The sequence below is a fragment of the Rhopilema esculentum genome, chromosome 16, assembly GCF_057945365.1.
Source record: "Rhopilema esculentum isolate cy_ngs chromosome 16, ASM5794536v1, whole genome shotgun sequence".
In the NCBI taxonomy this organism is placed as follows: Eukaryota; Metazoa; Cnidaria; class Scyphozoa; order Rhizostomeae; family Rhizostomatidae; genus Rhopilema; species Rhopilema esculentum.
Window position 1 is genome coordinate 13288315 of NC_142830.1, and position 21018 is coordinate 13309332.

Sequence of the window (21018 nt, forward strand, 5' to 3'; positions counted from 1 at the left end):
TTGTTAATTACTGGAAACTCTAGACAGCAGACAAAGAGTTAAATTCTAAATTCAAGTACCATTGCGTTATCCATTGAAATATTTTGAAATCAAATTGAAACCATGTATGCTAGTTAGTGCGTAACATTTGACAAGTGTCTCTTGCTTGAGCATTGTTCTGTGATACTAGTTTAAACTGAACACGTAAATACCCCAAGTCATTGATAGTGACATCCATTACGGCCCGTGTTCATTCAATTAAAGCACCAGCATTTGTTAAATCGAAAACTTTAACAAACTCAAATCCCGTTATTATGAAGAAGTACTTTATCCTTCGAACATGAAGCATTACCAGAAAATGAACTACAAATTATAGTAACAAGACAGTGAGCTCATTAGGTCCAATAATCTAGATTGCCCTACCTGTGAAATTTATGGTCAATTCAATCGCTTACCATGTGTACACGTTGCTTATGTTTAAAGAAGAGATATCAGTTGATTACGTCATTTACCGACCTTGATTCGAAACCATTGTTGTTGTTAGGCTAGGCCTAAGTTTTTAATCGCCTTATTTTTACGAAATGCTCTATTAAATGACCTGGAAATCTAATAGAGTATCGCGGAATATCATGATTATTGGTGCCATTCTCCATCTTAATCGAATGTTTAAAATACACACACACCAAATATCTAACATCTAATATCTAACACAAACAAAGTAATCATTCATATGTACATGAATTTAAAATTTCGTGATTTCTTGACTGTTAATATCCTCGTTCAGCTTTAATTCCAAGTGATTCCACAATGAAATATCTATCGTTACTTTAACTTCGTTTGCGGAAAATGCAAAGCTACCATCACAAGGGTTTTTATTATCGTTATCAACATAATATTGATATGATAAATTATGCTAAATATTAAAATTCGGAGATACAACGGCATTGTTGAAAGAAGGAGATCCAAATTCAGCAGGAATGAATCCAATGACCTAATTGATATTGTTTTAGATTTTTCTTTTTGTACATATTTTTGTCCTTTAAATTTTTTAAGCCGTCACCAAAGGTTGTACATGTAACTCCCGTTTCACATTAAAATATTGTTCTTGTTGCAAATTTCAGATAAAAACTATCTATCAGAAAAACTATGAGGTAGATTCAGCTTTTGGCAGGTTCAAAGAATATTCACAAGAAAAGTTTATCTGCTAAATGGTTTTAAACTTTTGCAATCGTGAAGCCTTCATAGCTTAGAATCACAAAATAATCATTTCTTCCTTCTACCCGGCTTAAAATAAAGTTTGTTAAAGGGCCTCTGCAGCCAAATTTTGCACTTGCATTTTATTAGCTAATCTAAAGGAGTTGAACCTGCTGATCACGAATTCGTTATTTGGTTTTTGATATTTTTTTCAGTTTGTGAGATATAAGCTCTTGCATTTCGTTAATTGAATTGAATTAACCGACAAAATTTTCGGTTTGGTAACACTGTGACGCAATTTTGACGTCACAGTGTATTTCACTATTCTCGCCTCAAACCGAATCGAACAACGGCGATTCGCAAATTGAACACTGCAAGTGATGGTACTCTCAGTTCTGTTCCACCGGCTTTTAGTTTGAGCATTTCAGACATCAGTTCTGAAGCCATTAGTTGTTCATCGTTTCTGGAGAACAACTGAAGGGTCAATTTCGATTAATTATACGCGAGGGAAGAGCTGGAACAGGAAGCCATAGCTTTGTGGGCCTACACGGGTGATCAAAACAAAGTCGTGACACAGCATAGACACATTCCGACCCGCAAACTTAGAATGATCGTAAACATTTAATATTTTTCGATCCTAAAAAACTCCTGCTCTAGATTTAGATGCAGTTATCAACGCATGACCATGACTCCTTCGCGATTCGGTGGAAGATATACGAAATTCATTACGGACGAGAGCCGCACAATGTGACGTCAGAATGTCACAAAACTGATTCGGCTTTTGTCGTTTTTTTCTCGGAAAGGTGCAACTTTAAAGCCTTATAACTTCTAAACTAATTGGAATTTTGCAAAAACAATGACTTTGCCATAATACACGCACCAGATGCTAGCTTTTTAGTCAATAAAAAAAATTTTTTTCTTTGGCTGGAGAGGCCCTTTAAATTCTTGATTTTTTGACGATGCATGTTTCCTAACCATAGATTTCCTTACACATACAACTTCTAGGAGTTTACTCTGTTACTAAAGTGTTGTGTCCTGGGTTCATAATTATACACTAACTAAAGAAGTTTCTAGAGGTTTACGTAATCGACAGCTTAAATTATGTTTGGGTATTTTCCAGAAATAGCGAGAAAGTTATTACCTCACAAGCTAATTTTATCAAAGACAAAAAAAATATTACGTAATGTAAATAAACAATGGCAAACACGTGATAAGTTTCTAGAAAGTTCTGTCTTGCTCGAGAAAAGTGAAGAAAAATCACGACATCAGTAATAAAAGCAGTGCCTAATTCTTCATTTAAAAGCAGTTACAAGTTCCTCAGCTTAGTTATTTATTCTTCTTTGTCTTCTACTTTTTCTTACCTTTCTACATTGGACGGGCTTACAGAATTTTTTAATCAAACAATAACTGTGTACCAGAAACAAGACAGTAAAATTGACTGCACTGGGCTATAAATTGTGCCATTTTAAGTCATGGTTTGCCTCTAAAGAACATTCTTGTTGCCTTGCGAGAGGTCATTGTGCGCTTGTACTCTGCTCTGAATGTGCTAGATATCAGTCGAAGCATGATGGCATTACTTCGTTACCGTTGCTGCTTAGTTCGCGATCTACTTAAAGTATGAGTATATATCCGAAAACCTTCTGTGCACTCATTGTCGCTCCAGTATAAACGCCAGTGGGTTGTAAATGAGAACCGCCAATACCTATGCCAATAGCTGAATCAGGGGTGATGCAGTCGTTCTCGTTGTTGCCAAGAATTCCAATCCTCACTCCAACGTCTACTCTACCGGTAATGATGTTATTGAACCCTTGTCTATTGCAATATGGCTGGAGCTGGCTTCCTTTCAACAAATTGCGCCAATTACTTTCCTGAACAGTTGCTTTTAAAGAAGACAATTGCATTGTTAATCAAGGATCACACTTCGGTCACCAATGCAATAAGCGCTACTGTTGAGCACAAATATATCTATTAGTCCCATTTGTTAACCCAAAAAAAAATTCAAAGTAATTAAGAGGTAATCAGAAGGTGCTGAAACACTTTGCAGTGAATTAAGGTATTGTTTTTTTGTAGAATTATTGAAAATAAGCGTTGATAATCAAGTTAAACAAGTTGAAAAATGTTGCAAAAATGATTACGTATTCATGCAATAATATTTATTCTTTATAATATGTATTCAAAGTCACTTTGCTTCTCAGAGACAATCAAAGTAGGTCTTTGATGCTTTAAGAACTTTAAATATTCCCACTGCACTATGCTGTAATTTTAGTAGTTATTTTTCTGGGTTTTTAAGTTACTTTAGTTACTCTTCTGGCTGGAAAATTTCAGTTACTTCAATAAAAGGTGATTCTATATTCATCCAGAAAAGAACCAAACGTAGCCGTCATACAAAAGGAGAATCTTTAAACTATCATTTCTTAGTAGAGTGGTTCATTGATATGACAATCATTATGACATTTGGTGATATTTTTATGCTGCTGTAACTTACCATGAAATGAGCCTTGAAAGTATGTCAAAAGTGAACTTGATGTATGACCTAGCGTAATATAGCTTTTCTCACTTCCCAACCTCATCCCAACACAAACTCGAGTAAACGGCAATGCATTGAATGCTGGAAACTTCGCTTCCTGGTCGCCAAGAAAACCCTCTGTCAAAGCATAAACGTGGTTGTAGACACTGCTTGATGTCCAGTGACTTGACTCGTATCGAAACGTGTTCTACCGTGAGAGTATAGAAAGTCATATTTACAAGAGCATTAGAAAATATCCTAGAGATAGTAAAGATTGTCATGTGTTGCTTTACTTTTAAAAGCAGCCTGTCATCTGCTGTATTCAGTTCAATTTTCACTGGCTGTAACAAGCTGCTAGCGTTGTTGACCAATCAGAGGAAACTCTTGGCCAATTGCAGAGCAGACAGACAAGAGAAGGAGGAATTCTTTGAAAGCGCTGACGTCAGACACAAACACTTTCCAGCAAAGATGCCGAGTGAAGCAATGGCTGTGCTGGTACCTTTGTTGTCCAGCCTGATAGGATGTTTGCATATAAAAATGTCATTCTTTAATTTTCGAATATATAACTTTGCTAAATGATCTATTAGTTAAAGCCCTACTTCGTCGACTGTCCAAGCAAACGACTCAGTAGTCATATCTTCTGGACGCTTCTTTGCTGGATGTTGTTGGGAGTTTATCGGTGATGTTAAGAACTAGCGCCACCTTATAAAATATAGGTTACCTATGCCCTCCTCAAATTTAAACTCCTCCTCCTGACATTAATCTGTTGGTACCTTTTTAATGAATGTGTTTATAGAAGGATTTCGAAAATATTTACCCACTTAATTGCCAAATTTTCAGTTTGGTTTCTTGATTTGATAATAAAAGATAATTGTGCAGGAGTTATTCTTACCAGTCTTCCATCCGTCTTTAACACTAGTGTCCAACCTCCAACGCCGTTACAAGTCGTTGTCCCATTCAGAACACAATAATGGTGTCCAATGTTTGAAAGCAAGTAAACACCATCCTTGCGATAACCCGCTTCGTAGGCTGCTTGGCAACTGGCAAAATCTTGATACAAGCAGTAAGAGAAAATTTGCTTAAAATATCCTATTTGATTTCATATCAAATATCTTTGTTTTTTAGAGAATAGATGGAACAGAAATCATTGATGATTGAAAAAATTCTTGCTACGATTTAGCGGTGATAATATTCTGCTGGTTGTTTACTTGGAAGGTGGTGTGAAGACTATATTGTAATTGGAAGGTGGTGTGAAGACTATATTGTAATTGGAAGGTGGTGTGAAGACTATATTGTAATTGGAAGGTGGTGTGAGGACTATATTGTAATTGGAAGGTGGTGTGAAGACTATATTTTTTAATCTTATTAGTTCGCTTAGCCTATAATCTAGTCATAACCAATTTCATACAAATTCTAATGTTGTCAAATCGGTGTTAAAAATATCAATTTTTACATCGATATGAAAAGATTGCCTAAAAGTATTTTTTTTAAAATGCTTTTTGAGGAAAGTTTTCGTCTTTGTTTCTGCCCTTATGCCTTCAGTTGTACTCTTTATCTGCATACTTATATGACGCCCAATCAGATGGATATAACAGATCACAATACGTGAAGAAAATGCTTTTAAACATATAAGGAATAAACACAGATGTTTTGCAAATAAATGCAAGATGCCCACACAGCCATCGGACGTTCTATATTGCCACGTATTGCAGGTACAAAAGTGTCCCTTACCTTTTTCTTTTTCGCAATATTTGCCTGTAAACATTTCTTTGCAGTGGCACTTGAATCCATCCCCGGTGCATGTATCCACACATTTACCACCATTTTGGCAAGGAGACAGTAATACACATCTTGTTCCAACCTAGCGACAACACATTGCTAGTGAAACTCAATAGAAGCAATATTATCTTTCCTTTCACGAGTAAAGATATTGTCGCGGTAAAGACTTACTAACTTCGTGGGCTTTGGTACCCAGATTATTTTTCAAGAATACTTACATTAGAAGCTTTTTCATCTGTTGTCATGTACACCCACCCAAGTCTTTTGCTGATAGCTGTCATACTTGATGTCAAACTCCGATCAAGCAACTCACATTGTCCATCGTCCTCTTTCAAGTTCAGTGATTTACACTCAAGGCTTGACATACACTCAAGCGTGCATTGCCGCTTAGTTTTACCTACAAAGGATTTTAACACATTGCCTGTCACTGCCATGTCTTGTAAAACGATGTTAAAGTCTCCGTAATACTGGCAGCTCTCTCGCAATATTGTCGCAAGATTACAACCAACGGAAATTGACAAAATTACAGTCTTGATTGACATGATATATGCCTTTGCTACTGAACTATGCTTCTTCATTTCAGCAGCGTCTTACTTCAATTTAAATTGAATTAGGTTTGTTAAGTTTGCTGATGATTGGGAATTTAACCGAACATTCTCACCAAAAAAATAGTTTACCAAATCTGCAGGTGGTTTTTGTTTCATGGTTATTCTAAATCCTCTTTGTAATATTACGACAGATTATGATTACAAGAAGCTAACAATCTAACGTTCAATAAATTTTCAAACAATTTCACTTAAACAGAACTAATTAGGTCTTGGTCAATCGCTGTTTCAACTTTTCTGATTACGCCATTGTCATGCCTGGAATTCCACAATGCTCGATCCGTAGCCCATTGCTTTTTATGAAATAAAACAGCACTTGTAGTTTTGATTAAAATCCATCTAATAATCGCGAACTCTTTCGTGTTTCATAATCATTCAATTAAATTACCAGCTCTTGGTATTTCGAAAACTTTAACCAACTTAAATCCAGTGATTATGAAGTCATGACCCTGAAGTCAGGACTGTCTGAAAGAAGGGGGGTGCTGTTTTGGGAGGGAGTTAATTGAAAAAAGGGCACAGCATCTTTTTCTATAACAACGGCTATGGCCAAAAAGAGTAAAACTTCAAGGTAGTTCAGGCAGAGAGTATAACACACAGTGCACATAGCTATATTCAATATAGGGCAGACATGACTCAATTCATGGAGGTTTATGCTAAACTATCTTGACATTAAATTTCGGAGATGAAATGCAATCCAGTTATTTAATATATATATATACGAAAGAATCCAGATATTTAATATATATCACTTCAAACAAACTTTTCGGGTGGTACAAAGCTTGAAAGTGGCTTTGAAATAGCAAACATTTGAGTTAATTAAAGCTTTCCGTCTGACACACTTCAGAGTTTAAAAGGTCAGAACATAGATGGAAAACTCTACGCTAGGAAATATATACACCTAGTTGTGGATCGAAATAGGCCAATCAGAAACACAAGCACATGACTGTTGAGGTTGACCAATCAGTGCCGCTTGCCTATTGAGAATGTTACAAATGGAGTCTTAAGGTGAAAACGAACTCCTTTTGTCTACACAGTAGCGGTTTTTTCGTGCTTATACAAGACGTTTACACATAGGGCACTGATGATTTTTTCCAAGCCTAAACTCGACTCGGAATTTGAAATACTAAGATTTTTTTGCTAAATCCACCACAAAAGGTGGCTTCATATTGAAAATTATCCTAAGCAATTCCTAGAAAGAAATTTCAAGATGCTAAGACAGCAGTATGAATTACTGTAGTGATTCCATTCATTCTAATTTTTCCTCACCTATCGCCATCCATTTTTACTTTGTTTATTTTACCTACAGTAATTTCTTCACATCACTACCTCATCACTACACTCTACGAGCATATCACTATGTCAACATTTCCTCTCTTTTGTTTAGGCCCTCATTAACCCTACACATCTACCTAAATCTCAATTCATAAACTATTCACACTTAGCCTAGCCCTTCCTATCCTTTGTTTTCCTTACATCATTAGTGTTAATTTTAGATATTCATTTCTGTATATAAGCATGTTAATTTTTATGTAAGTCAGTTCAGTTCAGAGTTCAGTTACAATCACACAACGCACTGTCTCTCTCTCTGGCTCCGTGTCCTCTGCACGTAAAATAAGACACGCTGGGTTGGAAATGACACGTTAGTCGATGGATGGAATTATTAGTGAACGAATCGCACATAACAAGGCTCAATTCTCGTTACACTAAATTACTGGCAGGTTTAGAACCAGACTTGATGACAAATGTAATGTTACTACTTTTTGTCTCATTTTGAAATTTTTCCTTGCATGTGGCAAACATAAACCAAGAACAAACAAAAGAAATGATGGGCCTAATCAAGAAATTTTAGCTTTCAAGATTCCCTAGTCCAACACAGGTTGACAACTAAATTCTATTAACTAGAATTTAGCAAGTTCTTGCCAAACTTGTCTCAGGAGCTAGCTATGCAGATGAAACAACTGCTGATAATTTGCACGCAGATTTGTTTAAAACAGCTGGCTTCCCGTCGTATCTAAAACAGCGGTTTCCATAGACAATGTACCTGTTATTCCGACTGGGTGATTGAAATCGATGAATGATTCAATATTAATGGAAAATTTTGCTATTACCAATTCTTGAATAGAAGTGGCTGGTAATATTTGGGCCTAAAGGATTTTAAAGAGCGTTGAAAGATTTGAGATTTGATATCAACTATTGAGGTTTGCAATTAGTTAGCTTATGTCAAGTAGACGTTCTCTTTCAGGATTGATGTTAGCTTAATTATCTTATATCTAGCATCTTTATTTCTGATCACTCATTTTGATTAAACCGTTAGTGGTGAAGGTCGGCGATTTCAAGATTATTTTTCGTTAAAGCTTTCCATTTTGAATGCTTACTTGGTATTTTGAAAGTTCCGCTGCTTAAAATACTGACAGGAATTTAAATGAGCAGGAAATTACTCTATAAATATTATGTCATGTAAGACGAAAGAGAAAATCCGTTTTATCCTTCTCAATCTTTTCTATTGAATAAAGGCTTGCCTTTTTAAGCGTAATTAAACAATGATTTAGCTAGATAGAATAATTCTTTTTGGAAAATGTAGTGTACTTTGGTATTATACTTAGTAAGATCAAAGCAAAGTGTCGAATACCATTATCTGCTTTTTGAGCTAGGATATATTACAATTCTTGGTATCATATTTTATAAATTGTTTTGCTGATCGTTCTATGCATAAAATTATTTAATATTAGAACCCTGGGAGTTCCTTAGTGACGTAATGAGGTCTGATTCTGAGAACGAACATTCTGTTTCGAAAATATGATAAAGTTAAAAATGTTGGCAATCCACTTTCAGGTCGCAGAATTGAAAGAGAAATGCAACTGGCTGTCCTTGTAGCTCTGCTTCCTGCAATAGCAAATATTGCTCTTGCCTTTGGTATCAAAGAAGCAAGGTAATTCTAGAAAAACATGTTACCACCGCAGTTTTGAGATGCTATTATAACGTTTTCTGCTTATTTGCTCTTAAAATGCTATGCAATTTTATTGGCTTTTTTGACTTCTTGAATATATTTGAGAGAGTAGAATGAGTTAGAATTGAATTGACCAAATATCACAACAAAATCAAAAGGCTATCACCGTAATCAGTATGTCACTAAACATTGGACTTTGCAATAAATTGGTTGTTTTTATGCTATAGCTTTAACTTCAGTGATTTAGCAAAATATTACTTTTATATAGCTCTATAGGCTCTGTTTACAATACTATTTATCAAAAGGTTATTGGCAATTTCATGTTACAAAAGAAGCTCTTTTTAAAAGTCATGGCCTTGCTTGTTTTTTGATAGAAAAATAAGTGACAATTTTGGCCGTTGTTCTACAGTGTATAGTCTTTAACTTATATTTTGAGAAAAAATAGAAACACAAAAAATACTTTTTAGTATGTTATAGCCTGGCCTTTTTAAAATTCGCAAAAGACTTTTTCAATGCATATTTTTGCTTGTCATCATTAATGAGATTGAATTCAATATTTATTTTCTAAGAATTTTGACGTTTTCAAAACCACTACCTTACTAATTGGTCGAATTTGGATTAAATAATACATATCTTTTTCAAAATCATAGTTTTACAAATTTGAAAACATGAATTTAAAATTGAAAAAAGTCTTTTTAAAGTGAATATTTTGCGCAAAATATATTAATGAAGAAAGGATTGACTTGAAAATTGAAAATGACAGCAAACATTTTACAACATATTGGCTATAAGCTTTTTCATCTGACACTCCTCAGAGCATAAAACGTCAGAATAACGATGATAAATATATACCCAGTTGTGGATCGAAATAGGCCAATCAGAAAAACGCAAGCACAAGACTGGTATAGTAAAATAGACACACAACCCTAACCCTAATAGTTGATAGTAGGATAAGGCTCTTTAACAACAAATTTTTGTCAAGTTGCCTTGCTTAAAATATTTAAATAAGTAGTATTTTATTAATATGGATTTACTTTTTCCAAATATGGACTCAATGTCTATATACACATCTCGAAATAACAATAGAGTAAGATGGACTTGCAGTCATTTGGTTACTTTGAATTCTTTCTTCTAATTCAAGTGAATATCATACCGATGCGAGTGCTGCTACAGTTTTGAGAAGGCTGCTAAAAAATTACGATAGAAGGCTGAGGCCAGATCTGACAGGTATGAATCGAAGAATTGTTTGGTATTATCCAAATACTGATAGAAACGAATTTCATAAAATCTTTGTTTGCAAAATACCCTTGTAGGTAGTATGAGTATTTTTAAAGTTGATCATAAAGACTCATAAAGTATATTGTAACGAAAATTACTTTTTTATATGTTCTCCATATATATATTTTTGCTGAACACGTGAAGGTGTATAGAACAGAACGGTTCTAAGTTGCAACTCTAAGCTCTAAGTTGATTTTCACGCTAAAGGCAACATAAATCGTGAATTTATTTTCAATGAAGTTGTGCATGTTGTATGTCGAAAATGAACAAAATATGATACAATAAAATAACGACTATGTACAAGAAATACATATTTGGTGCGACGTTTCGAGTATAACTTTTCATTAATCGTAGTTAAGCTACGTTGTATATTGACGGTGTAATTGACGTGTGCTCGTCGGCTATCAAAAGCGCCATCAACCAAGGAGGACGCTGGAACTTGCTAAAAAGTCTTGGTTTTCTAATAATCTAATAATTAGCAAAATAATGGCTCTTTCATTACCTGAAAATACAAACTTTGAACTTTGAAAAGGCTGCCTGTGAATGCCGATGATGTGGCAACGTCAATTTCAATTGTGATAAAGCAAAAGGGACATGATAGTGAAGTACAATTATTGAGTAATAATATTTTGCAATGAAAAAATCAGAATCATTATGAATAATGAAGTGCTCTAAGCAAAGTAAAAGGTAAATTTAGCCAAATAATGCTGATCAAATCATAAGGTTTTTTAAATGCGTTTTGTCATTAAATAATGTTACTTCATCAAATCTTTGCAGGTCCTCCAATAACGGTTCGCATTGACCTTTCCATTGTTTCCTTCGGTCACATAGAGGAAGTCAGGATGGTATGATGAAACTGAAAATATACTCGATTTTGATTTCTTTTTTCTAAATATCAAGACCGGCATTCTGAATGTTAAGTAACGAAATTTTATTTTAAGAAGGTTAATGGCTGAAATTCGATCTCTCAGTTTTAAATCAGAGGTTGTGATGGGATCTCTGTTTGTCATTTTCCAATTCCTGAGAAAAGAAGTTATGGAACAAACATATTTTAATTTGAAATAAATTTCCAAACAATTTGAAAGAGTGTCTACAAAGGAGCTTTTTCTGAAAAACTGTAACAGATTTCTGCAAGTTGAGTGTTTTTATAGGCCTGCTCAATAAATGTATTAGCGTTTTAAAAATGGCATATCTACTAAATTTTACTTACAAATTTCAGAACAAACTTTTTCCGGCAAATTTTCTGTTATATTAATCATGTGAAAATAAAAAAAGCAGAAAATCTTCTTGAAAGGGTTTATGCAATCTTTTCTAGATCTTCCCATGCGAGCTATTTTTCAGACAAAGATGGAATGATGCACGCTTGAAGCATAACTTAAGCCAGCCTCTTACTCTTATGGCTGGCAGAAAACATGTCTCAGATATCATATGGGTTCCTGATACTGTCTTTGTCAACTCAATCGACTCTAAAATGCATGACGTCACAGTTAGAAACGATAAAATTGACATATACCCAAATGGAGATGTCTTCTGGGGCACTAGGTTTGTGTTTTCCAAGCTTTAGTAGAAAGATTTTAATCAAAGTGGCAAGGTTTCTGTCTATCCCTAGACTTAAACTTTTGGTCAATAATAGTATTCGTCAAATATCCTAGCTTGTTCATTACTCCCTTTTCTTTTGTAAAACAAATCATTTCTAGCTTGCATGGAAAATTTTGTTTTAAATGTCTATAACTTGCGTGAAAACACTAAACAGGTATTTTACACCAAAATATTTATAGGCCATCCCACAATACTTCTTTTTAATAATTCGTAAAAAGATGTAATAGATTTGATAATGTGATCTTGATCTTCTAGCTCAAGTTTTAGGGAATTGAATTCTGAAGATAAATTAGATAAAAACGTTAGCTAAGTAGAATCACTAAAACTAATTAGAAACCTTTCTGGCTTTTAAATTAATTTTCTAGTTGCCCATTTTGCAATTTCTTAGTCAGCTCCTTACATCATTAAAACTAGATCAGGGTTTTAAAGCTCGTTTCATTCTTTTTTACCATCTTTACAAGACATTATTTTGTTACCGTGTCTTCAAATTGCAGGATTAGTGTAAGAGCATCGTGTCGCCTAGACTTGAAAAGCTACCCAATGGACACTCAAAGATGCAGTATTAGCATGAAAAGTTGTAAGTACCAACAGAGCCTCCGTGAGGAAGGCAAGGGGAGCAAATATCTCCGGGACCTCGAGGTCTAGGGGACCTCTTAAAGTAATGAATTATGTTTAAAAATTGAACTTATTTGAAATACCAAAATTATGCCAGAAAAAAAGCAAAAAAATATTCAACGCACGAATGAATTTAAGCCACTCCAAAGGGCGTGGTCTAAGAAACTTCCTGCTCATTTCGCTCAGAGGGAAGTTAATTCTCCGGTCTGCAGGTCTTCAAAACCTCTTGGCGCCCTTGAGTACCATTTATATTCTAGAGCCTAGGCTCTAGCAAACTTGGTAATATCATCAGCACACGTACATTGTTTAGCATGCGACCTTTCCAGATGTTATTCTGGTCTTCAGTTGTCGATTGTTATTCTGATCTTCTCAGAAATCTCATAATCATACCAACTGGTCAGAAGTCGCATTGTCGATTGTTTTACAAGACATGTAGAACATAAAAACAAAAAAACAGTGTTATATCTAAAAATAATTATTTCGTTTGTTATATTTTGGAATAAAACCTTTAAAGAAGCTGCCGTCAAACAAAAAATGTGATCTTAATCTTAAAGAACATGGCTGGCATGATATTTCTGCTAAATATCTATATGATATTAAGAAACTGTCTTAATCTCTACAATTTACACTCTTATTCAGCTTACTGATTATTGCTAGTCTTTTCATAAAACGTTTTTTATCCAAAAAGCTTGATAAGAATCTTTAAACGTTCACAAAACAACTTCGTACCAAAACCAGCTTTAAAATTGTATGTGCTGTTGTTATGGCCTAACTTCAAAGCTTATTGGCATATAAGAAAAACAACTACTTGCGGTCAAATATAGCTGGCATAAAAGATGAATAAAGTAGGTTCAATGTAAAAGATGGTGGACAGGCAAAGTTTTGAACTAAAAAGCGCGTTTTTGATAATTAAAGAGCACCTTTTCTTTAATTCTAGTTCATAAACAAAAAACCTCACTAAATTGACTCGATATCTATTGACCAGCTGTTTCATGAATCAGCTGTGAATAATTCCCTGTCTTTAATGTTTCCCTGAAACCTGATTAATTGTTTTAGAAATGCAAAAACAATGGAGGTATCAGGTTTAAAGCTTTGTAATCTCATGTTTTAGATCGATATCTATGGATTAACCAGGTCTCTATATATCGGTTGGCACGCGCAATTTCAAGGGGACTTTTGGTTACTGATTGGTCGTCAATTGGATTTAAGACTTATGTCGAAAAAGAAGTAAAAGAGGATTTCCTTCTTTTTCGCCGTGCTGATTATCTTTTAGAGCTAACTACTTTTGCACATTTAAAAGTACCTTCTCATGGTAGGGCAAAATTATTGAATTCGAAAATTTTTATGGCATAGTGAATTCTTTATATAAACGGCAATGTGTTTCTTTCATCCAAATTTTCATCCTAGATGCATATCCTTCGGACGACATCGTTTACCGATGGCACAATAAGCCAGGGATCAAGATTCTCGATCCGGAGACGCCTCAGTATGACCTGTTAGATTATGGAACCGAGGCAACCTTCGATTCAACTGATACCGGTAAATGCAAGTTCAACTTCCACATTCCCTAACTGTTTTTGACGCATAGTTAGGCCCAATCCAATCCTTAATAGATTGAGATATTAGAGGCTGAAGATGGTAAACATGGTGGGTCCTGCATAGGAGAATGGTTTAACAGTGAAGACGTTTGGGCTGTAAGACTAAATATGATAGCACAAAAAGCGTTACTCTGGGTGCCAGATTTCGAGAAATGGAAAACCAAGCGGAGAAGCGGAGGAGATAGGTGTTTCTCAGATGAAAGCTCCTTCGCTTCTCTTTTTCCTACCTATATTTCCCCGTTCGAAATTTCGTGGCTCTGGTACCCAGGGTAAAAAAAGCGTGTTACTGGGCATATTCAGCCTCATTTACACTCTCGGCTGTTTTCGTTTGGCCTTGTTTCATGAATGGGCCTAGTGCTACAGCACCCACCTAAATTCGGATTGAGCAGATACATAAAGTGAAAAGCAGAGCACAGCAGTGGTTCTCACATTGACTCCATCATCGAATGACTTTATCTCCAATCAAATTTGATTCATATTCTTTATTTGAATTGAAAAGCGACACAAATGAACGAAATCCGACGCCATGTAACATAAGCCTAACAAGGAAATTTGTGTTGATTCAACATGGCAAACAGTGGCAGCTCGTGGGGTAAATTTTTGGTGCGGCTGTTGACGTAATATTCGAAATCTAAAGCCATAGAAACGGAACGCAAAGAGCCTTTCCATTCTTTACTACCTCTAATCAACAAGGTTGACATCATTTTGAAAGTTTCGATTGAAAAAAACAAATGCCACTATAATTTATGCATAGTTTGTAATAAGTAAAGTAATAAACTTTGTGAAATGTTAGTATGCTCAACTTTCTCTCTTTACAAATAGGGTGACGTCCATAAAAACATAGACAACTTGAATATGGCCAACCCGTAGACGATGTCCTTTGCATTGCATATCATGGCAAATAAAAAATCTTTAAAGAGCAAAACGTTTTTAAGATCTCAAAGAGTAAAAACTGTTAATTAGTTAAATTTCATATGTCGTGAAAGTAAATTTGTTCCAGTTGAAAGCCTGCATTGAAAATATGCTTTATTCCATTAGAAGGCCTGCGGCCTAGCCTTCCCATTTTGAGCTTATTTCAAGATCGGCAACATTAATTCTGACAAAAACCTAACTTGTATGCTCTATTTCAAAGTTTTAAAGCTGAAAATGCGAGTCATCGAATACACGCCACTCTGCTGCGTTCCACTTCAATATCAACATTGCCTATCACAATAACAAAAATTCAACTACCGTTGAATTGAATTACTTGGGGCTGGTTTCGACTCATATTGTAAATCTTTCTCTAAAAAGATTGTACATTGCAATGGAATTTGCACCTTTTTTGCTGCACTTATGATCGGCAGCTTCTGAAAAATCAACTAGAGGCTAGAGACAAGGCTCTTAGGTTTATTATCATGATCGTCATTTTATTCTACGTTGGCAACTTACATAGCACATACAACATATTACATTAAGCTAACAAATTAAGAAAATCTTACATAATAACTACAAGTTATACCAGAAGCCAGTATAATTGCAAGTTCGTGAAACATTTTCCACTACAGTAAGTACTCGCTTATAAGAAACTCCCCTGTATAAGAAACTGGCCTCATTTTCTTCAAAAGGAGCTCCTTTTATAAGAAACAATTTCAGACCTGAAAATAAAATTTTTCTTATTTTCAAGAATAAACATTCAAGTTTTACATTTTCTGTTTATGCTCTGGGATGGTTGTAGTGTGTGTATTCTATCGATGTAAAAAATTATTCTGTAGATTATGTATTATGTACTACTACCACTACCAGTAGTATTGAATACAAGTCCATGGATGGTCAGGTAGCTTGACGTGATTTCACCTGAAAGTACCTATTGATAAAAAACTTAGACCCTGATGATGAAAAATTTGTGTCAATAAGAAATTTTCTGAGACCTCAATTTAAAAAAGCGGTTTCTTATATGCAGGTACTCACTGTATGTACAAAACTATAACAAGCCAAGTTTGCTGTTCATTGTTTACAAAGTCTGCCACTTGTTGTATACATTTTTACCTTTGAACTATTTGCGTAGCCTTAATGACGACGAGAGAGACTTATGCACCTTTTGCCTTCATTTTTTCAAGTACAAATTCAAGTTTGTAATGCCCTGACAAAACGACTAATCATTTCACTAAACATTTCACTCAACTTTTGTTTAGTGAAGTTGAGCGAAGTTTAGCGAGGGTGGCAAAACGTGACTAAACTTTCACTAAATTCACTCAACTTTTTTGAACTGTGAGCTGTCTATGACGCTGTTGTGTTGTAGGGAATTTTGCATAGGAATTTGCTTTTGGTTTATTTTGTTGCATGCATAAGCAGTGGATAAAATTACGAATTGGAGAAGCGACGGGGAAAGAAAAGACCTTTAGCACATTGACAACAAAGTTGACTGTTGAAGAAGACACAGTGGCGCACAACGAGATATGCATATGTCTCATAAAGGCTTTTCGAGTCACGTAGAGACAGGGAAACTAACGACAACCGCGGAAAACCTTTGGATTTCCACAGCTAGAGCGCCTGAGCGATCACAACAAATGTTTAATTGGTGGCAAAACGACTAAACATTTGCTAAACAACACTAAACAACGCTACTAAGCATTTTTGCCCAAGATACAAACTTTGCTCAACAACACTCAACACGATTAAACAACACTAAACAGGGTGGAAAAACGACTAAATTTTTCACTAAACTTTTGGCAAAACAAAAGTTGAGTGAAATGTTTAGTGAAATGTTTCGTCGCTTTGCTAGGGTTTAACACATTGCGTTTTATTGTTCTTTTTTCCTAAAAAATCTATACTCTACTAAGACATCACTAACAACAACCCTATTTCTTTGCGATTAGGCAACTACTCCATCTTAAGTACAATGTTTACTTTCAAACGACGCACTGGATATGCAATACTTCAAATCTATATTCCTACGATAGCCATCGTTTGTGTGTCTTGGATATCGTTATGGATTGATCAAGACTCGGCCACCCCTAGAGTACGCAAGTATCTGTTTCATACTTTTATTGTATTATCTCAAAAGAGAGCTGGTAGCTTGGAGAGACTGGTACAAAGTGGCACTTTTTGAATCTTATATCAAAAGGCTCTCTCTTCGCCTATATTGTCGCTCTCGGACGACCACTTTCTTATTCTCCGTCTCGTCTATGTGTGCCGGACTCGTTGCTAACAATGGGCCTTTGCGAGCGTCGCGACGGTCCAAGCAATGGCAGTAATTTTCTACGGATTAACCAAAATTGATTTTAGACATTCTAAAAATGCATTATGGGATGCTTACGTAGTGCAATGGCTCATTGTTAGCAATGAGTCTTTAAATATAGGGTTAATATGATTAAGCAAACATCAAGAATTAGCCTCACGTCACCGATTGGATAAGAAACAATAGGTTTATTGTATAGTCTAACCAATAGGAATTTTGAATAGCCATTGAAATGCGTCGGGACATATGCCTTAATGTTGTTCACAGCTCATCTATATTCACATTCTACTACGCAAGGGAACACTGCTTTGGAATCCTGTATCACAAAAGTCGTGATATAAATTAAGAGCCAAACTCTCAAAGGAATCAGAAATACCTACAGAACAAACTAGATAAAATGGAAAATATGTCTTGCGTAGTAAAATAGAGTGAGAATACATTTTTTAGTTTCAAAATAAGAATTTATGATAATTGTGGTTCGCATGAATTTTGGTTCTTAGTTGTGACGTCATAGGACATATTTTCATGCTTTGAATTTGGACCAAGAGAAAACAACAAGATGAAGTAGTACCTTGATATCTGCAAAATCAGTATAAGAAATTCCAATCTATCAATAAGACGACATAATAAAATAAGTCGGGCAATGTTAGACCAGCTCATAGCACGAAGCAAAACTACAGTTATTTGATAAAAAGGAAGTGGGGAAGAGGATATCTCCAAATGATCAGATTTCAGTTAATTTGTTGTGGGCGAATGACTGATTGAAAGAATGACTTACATATCCATAATACTCATAGGCTTGAAAACAGGGTCTTAATTATGATGGAACAGTGTACCCAGCTGTTCCAACAGCTTAACCCAACTGTCCCAATTGCATAATTATTAAAAATTTTCCTGTGCCAATTTTGAAGTTCATTTCTTACAGTTTTATGCATTACAACATTGCTGACGCTGTCTACGATTTGTGCTTCCGTGAATTCAACGTTGCCAAGGGTTTCCTACATAAAGGCAGTTGATCTGTTCCTTTTGGTATCCTTTTGCTTCGTATTCTTTACACTGGTGCAGTACATACTTGTGTTAAATTTGTCAGCAAGGGCAAAAGCAAAACGTAAAGCCGAGGCATGTAGAGAAAGAGAAGAAAATTCAAATGAGAAGGTACTACAATTATGCATTCTCCAAAATATTCTCTCTTAAAGCTCTCCGGCTGTGTAACTTTCCTGTATACGCTGATAGGGCAATGATAAGATTTTTTAGCTATCGAAACAGTTTGCAAATTTTTATCATTCTGAAATGTCTTTGTTTTTATTTCCTCTTCTGCAATGAAGGCCTAAACATGCTTGCATTTTCGTAACAATGCACTGCTAGAAATATTGTTTAAACAATAGAAATGATTTGATACTTATTCGAATAAAATACCATTAAAGACAGTTGGCTTTCCTATTCCATTTCATATTCCATTGTGTTTTTTTGCAATCTATATCCTTTCAATTGGTCAAATCTTGATCATGTTTCATGTTGCAGATTGAATTAGATGATGAAACAACACACAAAGAGAATGAAATAAAAGAAGAATCCGAGAGAAATGTCCACTGCCCGGGCTCCAAGGCTTACGACAACCTTAGGCAGAGAGTCAAATTTTCAAAGGAAGCAAAAAGACAAAATTGTTTCATATTTAAGAAAGTCAAAGGTCCCGAGACATCAAATCTGGATAAAATAGGGCGAGTCGTGTTTCCATTTGGCTATATCATGTTCAATATGTATTACTGGATTGAATATCTCGGAAGCAACGAGCTGAAGAAATTTCCCCATTGATTGATATGGTGCTGGTATCTGATTACAGGCAATTGGCTTGCGATACATGGCCTATAAGAGATTCGAGACATGAATAGAAATGACCCTGAAACATAATAAGAAAAAAAAGGACATGAAACAGAAGGGACGATGCTTAATCAGAAAGGAACCTAATCTCATGAGTTTTAGGTTTGCCAAAAAGTATTTCAATTCTCTAGAAAAAGCTGTTAGAGAATCCCACTGGACAAAGGAACTGGAAAAATTGATCTCTTCCAAAAGAGTGCTCGTTCCCAAGGGGCACATCGCTTACTGACGATTTACAATTATTCATAAACTCAGTTCAACTGTTAATGATGATGACTAAATTAAAATTAGTCAGAGATAATTTCAAGAGGGGCTTTTGAGCCTTAACTAATTCGCTTGAGATTGTTATAATTGGTAATTGTCACTTGTGCCACGCTTCCTTGCGTTTTTCGGCAATGCGGGGAGGGGAGTCTTTCGGCCTCCTGAGGATTTGATTTGTAAAACTAGGGTAAGATGTGTGTTTCGGGCCGCTTTCATTCCCTTGGTTAATCTAGGGGTATTTAAGGTTTTGGCATAGCGTGGGTCTCCCTTTGCTTAGTGTAGCCTCAATACAAGTATGCTGTTTTTTTTACTAGACCCCCCCCCACTCCTTCATTTTGTTTCTTTATGCAAAATGCCTTTCGGTGTAGCTTATATCTTTAGGCATCTTTTATCCTGCTTATTGTTTTTTGATGGTAGGTAGGACTGCTGCATCTGCTATAAGTAGGGAAAAACGGCTTTCCTGTCAAATCCCTCCAACTAATCAATCAGATTTGGGACTTGTTGTTCGCCTTCCCTAAGTAACCCCTTCCTTCTAGTGATATATGGTAGGTTGCACGATTTGCGCCGGTGCACCAAAAGCCCAACTCGCTCTCCATGCTGTGGGATGACTGACATTCTGATTTTTATGGCATGTTTTTCTGAGGGTAATTTATGCTCTTCATTTTGTATTGATATTTCATTCTCGAGTTAGAAAGTTAAATGAGAATTTGCGCACAATAACACAAAGTGATATAATGCTTCAGTTTAATGTTTTGAATTAGCGTATAAAAGTAAGAATACGAAGTTAGCAAAACAGAGTTCTGTTCTTCGATAGTAAAGCTACTCTGCTCAGCACCGGTCGGCCTAACACCTATCGAAAAGAGACATCATCAAATTAGAAGATAGAAAAACGATTATCAATATTTTTTTTCAGTGACGTTAATTAAGATCATGTTTTAATTGTCAATAATTATCGAATAAGCCTTCTAACGAGTGTAAAAATATTTTTTCTTAAAATTTTCGAGCAAGTATTCAGCCAGTATATTAGCAACAAATAGAGAAATTTACAAAGATCTTGGACAATCGATATTTCCATAGATACTTGATTAAAATATGCTTGATTACAGAGATATTCAAGAATGAAATGTGACACAACATGAGAGGCGTAAGAACAGATCTTTGTGGAGCTCCTAAACACCTACATTCATTATGAATTAACAAATTGCAGCATCAAGTTTTAACTTGCTTGAATCATAGATTTTGGTGCGTTTTATCTGAGTACTTGTATGTTCCAAAACATGGTTCGCCAAACACTCCATTGGTTGCAGGCAGCTGACGAAATCTTCTTGCATTGCAACTGATTCCAGTTAGTTATAAGGACCTAAAAATCATTGAAATATATCATTAAAAGTCTTTACAGGAGACAATTCATTCTTTTATATGATAATAATAATAGCATTTTCATTCATTTGCGGGACATCAATTTTGCATTGGAAATTTCGTCTTACAAACAAAGAACTCGATCAATTATAGTGCAAAGTACCTTTGTTAACGTGATGTAGCCTCTCCAGAAATTGAGCTGTAGC

General features: G+C 35.3%; 2 protein-coding genes across 4 annotated transcripts; one reads left to right on the top strand and one right to left on the bottom strand.

The window, feature by feature from the left end:
* Window positions 1-32: 32 nt before the first annotated feature.
* LOC135682703 (uncharacterized) lies at window positions 33-6412 on the bottom strand. Its single transcript, XM_089112916.1, has 5 exons — window positions 5677-6412; window positions 5411-5540; window positions 4572-4729; window positions 3659-3887; window positions 33-3052 (listed from the first exon to the last, which is right to left on the bottom strand). The coding sequence occupies exons 1-5, from the start codon at window positions 6034-6036 to the stop codon at window positions 2784-2786; spliced, it is 1146 nt and encodes a 381-aa protein (XP_088969042.1). The 5' UTR covers window positions 6037-6412; the 3' UTR covers window positions 33-2783.
* Window positions 6413-7293: 881 nt separating this feature from the next.
* LOC135682223 (gamma-aminobutyric acid receptor subunit beta-2) lies at window positions 7294-20422 on the top strand. 3 transcript variants are annotated; one of them, XM_065197013.2, is made up of 10 exons: window positions 7294-8261; window positions 8896-8992; window positions 10152-10237; window positions 11066-11133; window positions 11604-11830; window positions 12382-12464; window positions 13910-14041; window positions 16956-17102; window positions 18243-18472; window positions 18839-20422. In XM_065197013.2, exons 2-10 carry the CDS (start codon window positions 8916-8918, stop codon window positions 19127-19129), a joined length of 1341 nt encoding a protein of 446 aa, XP_065053085.2. In that variant the 5' UTR covers window positions 7294-8261; window positions 8896-8915; the 3' UTR covers window positions 19130-20422. The 3 variants fall into 3 exon arrangements, with proteins under 3 accessions (XP_065053085.2, XP_088969049.1, XP_088969050.1); XM_089112923.1 differs by lacking the exon at window positions 18839-20422 and having other exon boundaries at window positions 16956-17098; window positions 18243-18406; XM_089112924.1 differs by lacking the exons at window positions 16956-17102; window positions 18243-18472; window positions 18839-20422 and adding an exon at window positions 14923-16947.
* The last annotated feature ends 596 nt before the right edge of the window (window positions 20423-21018 follow it).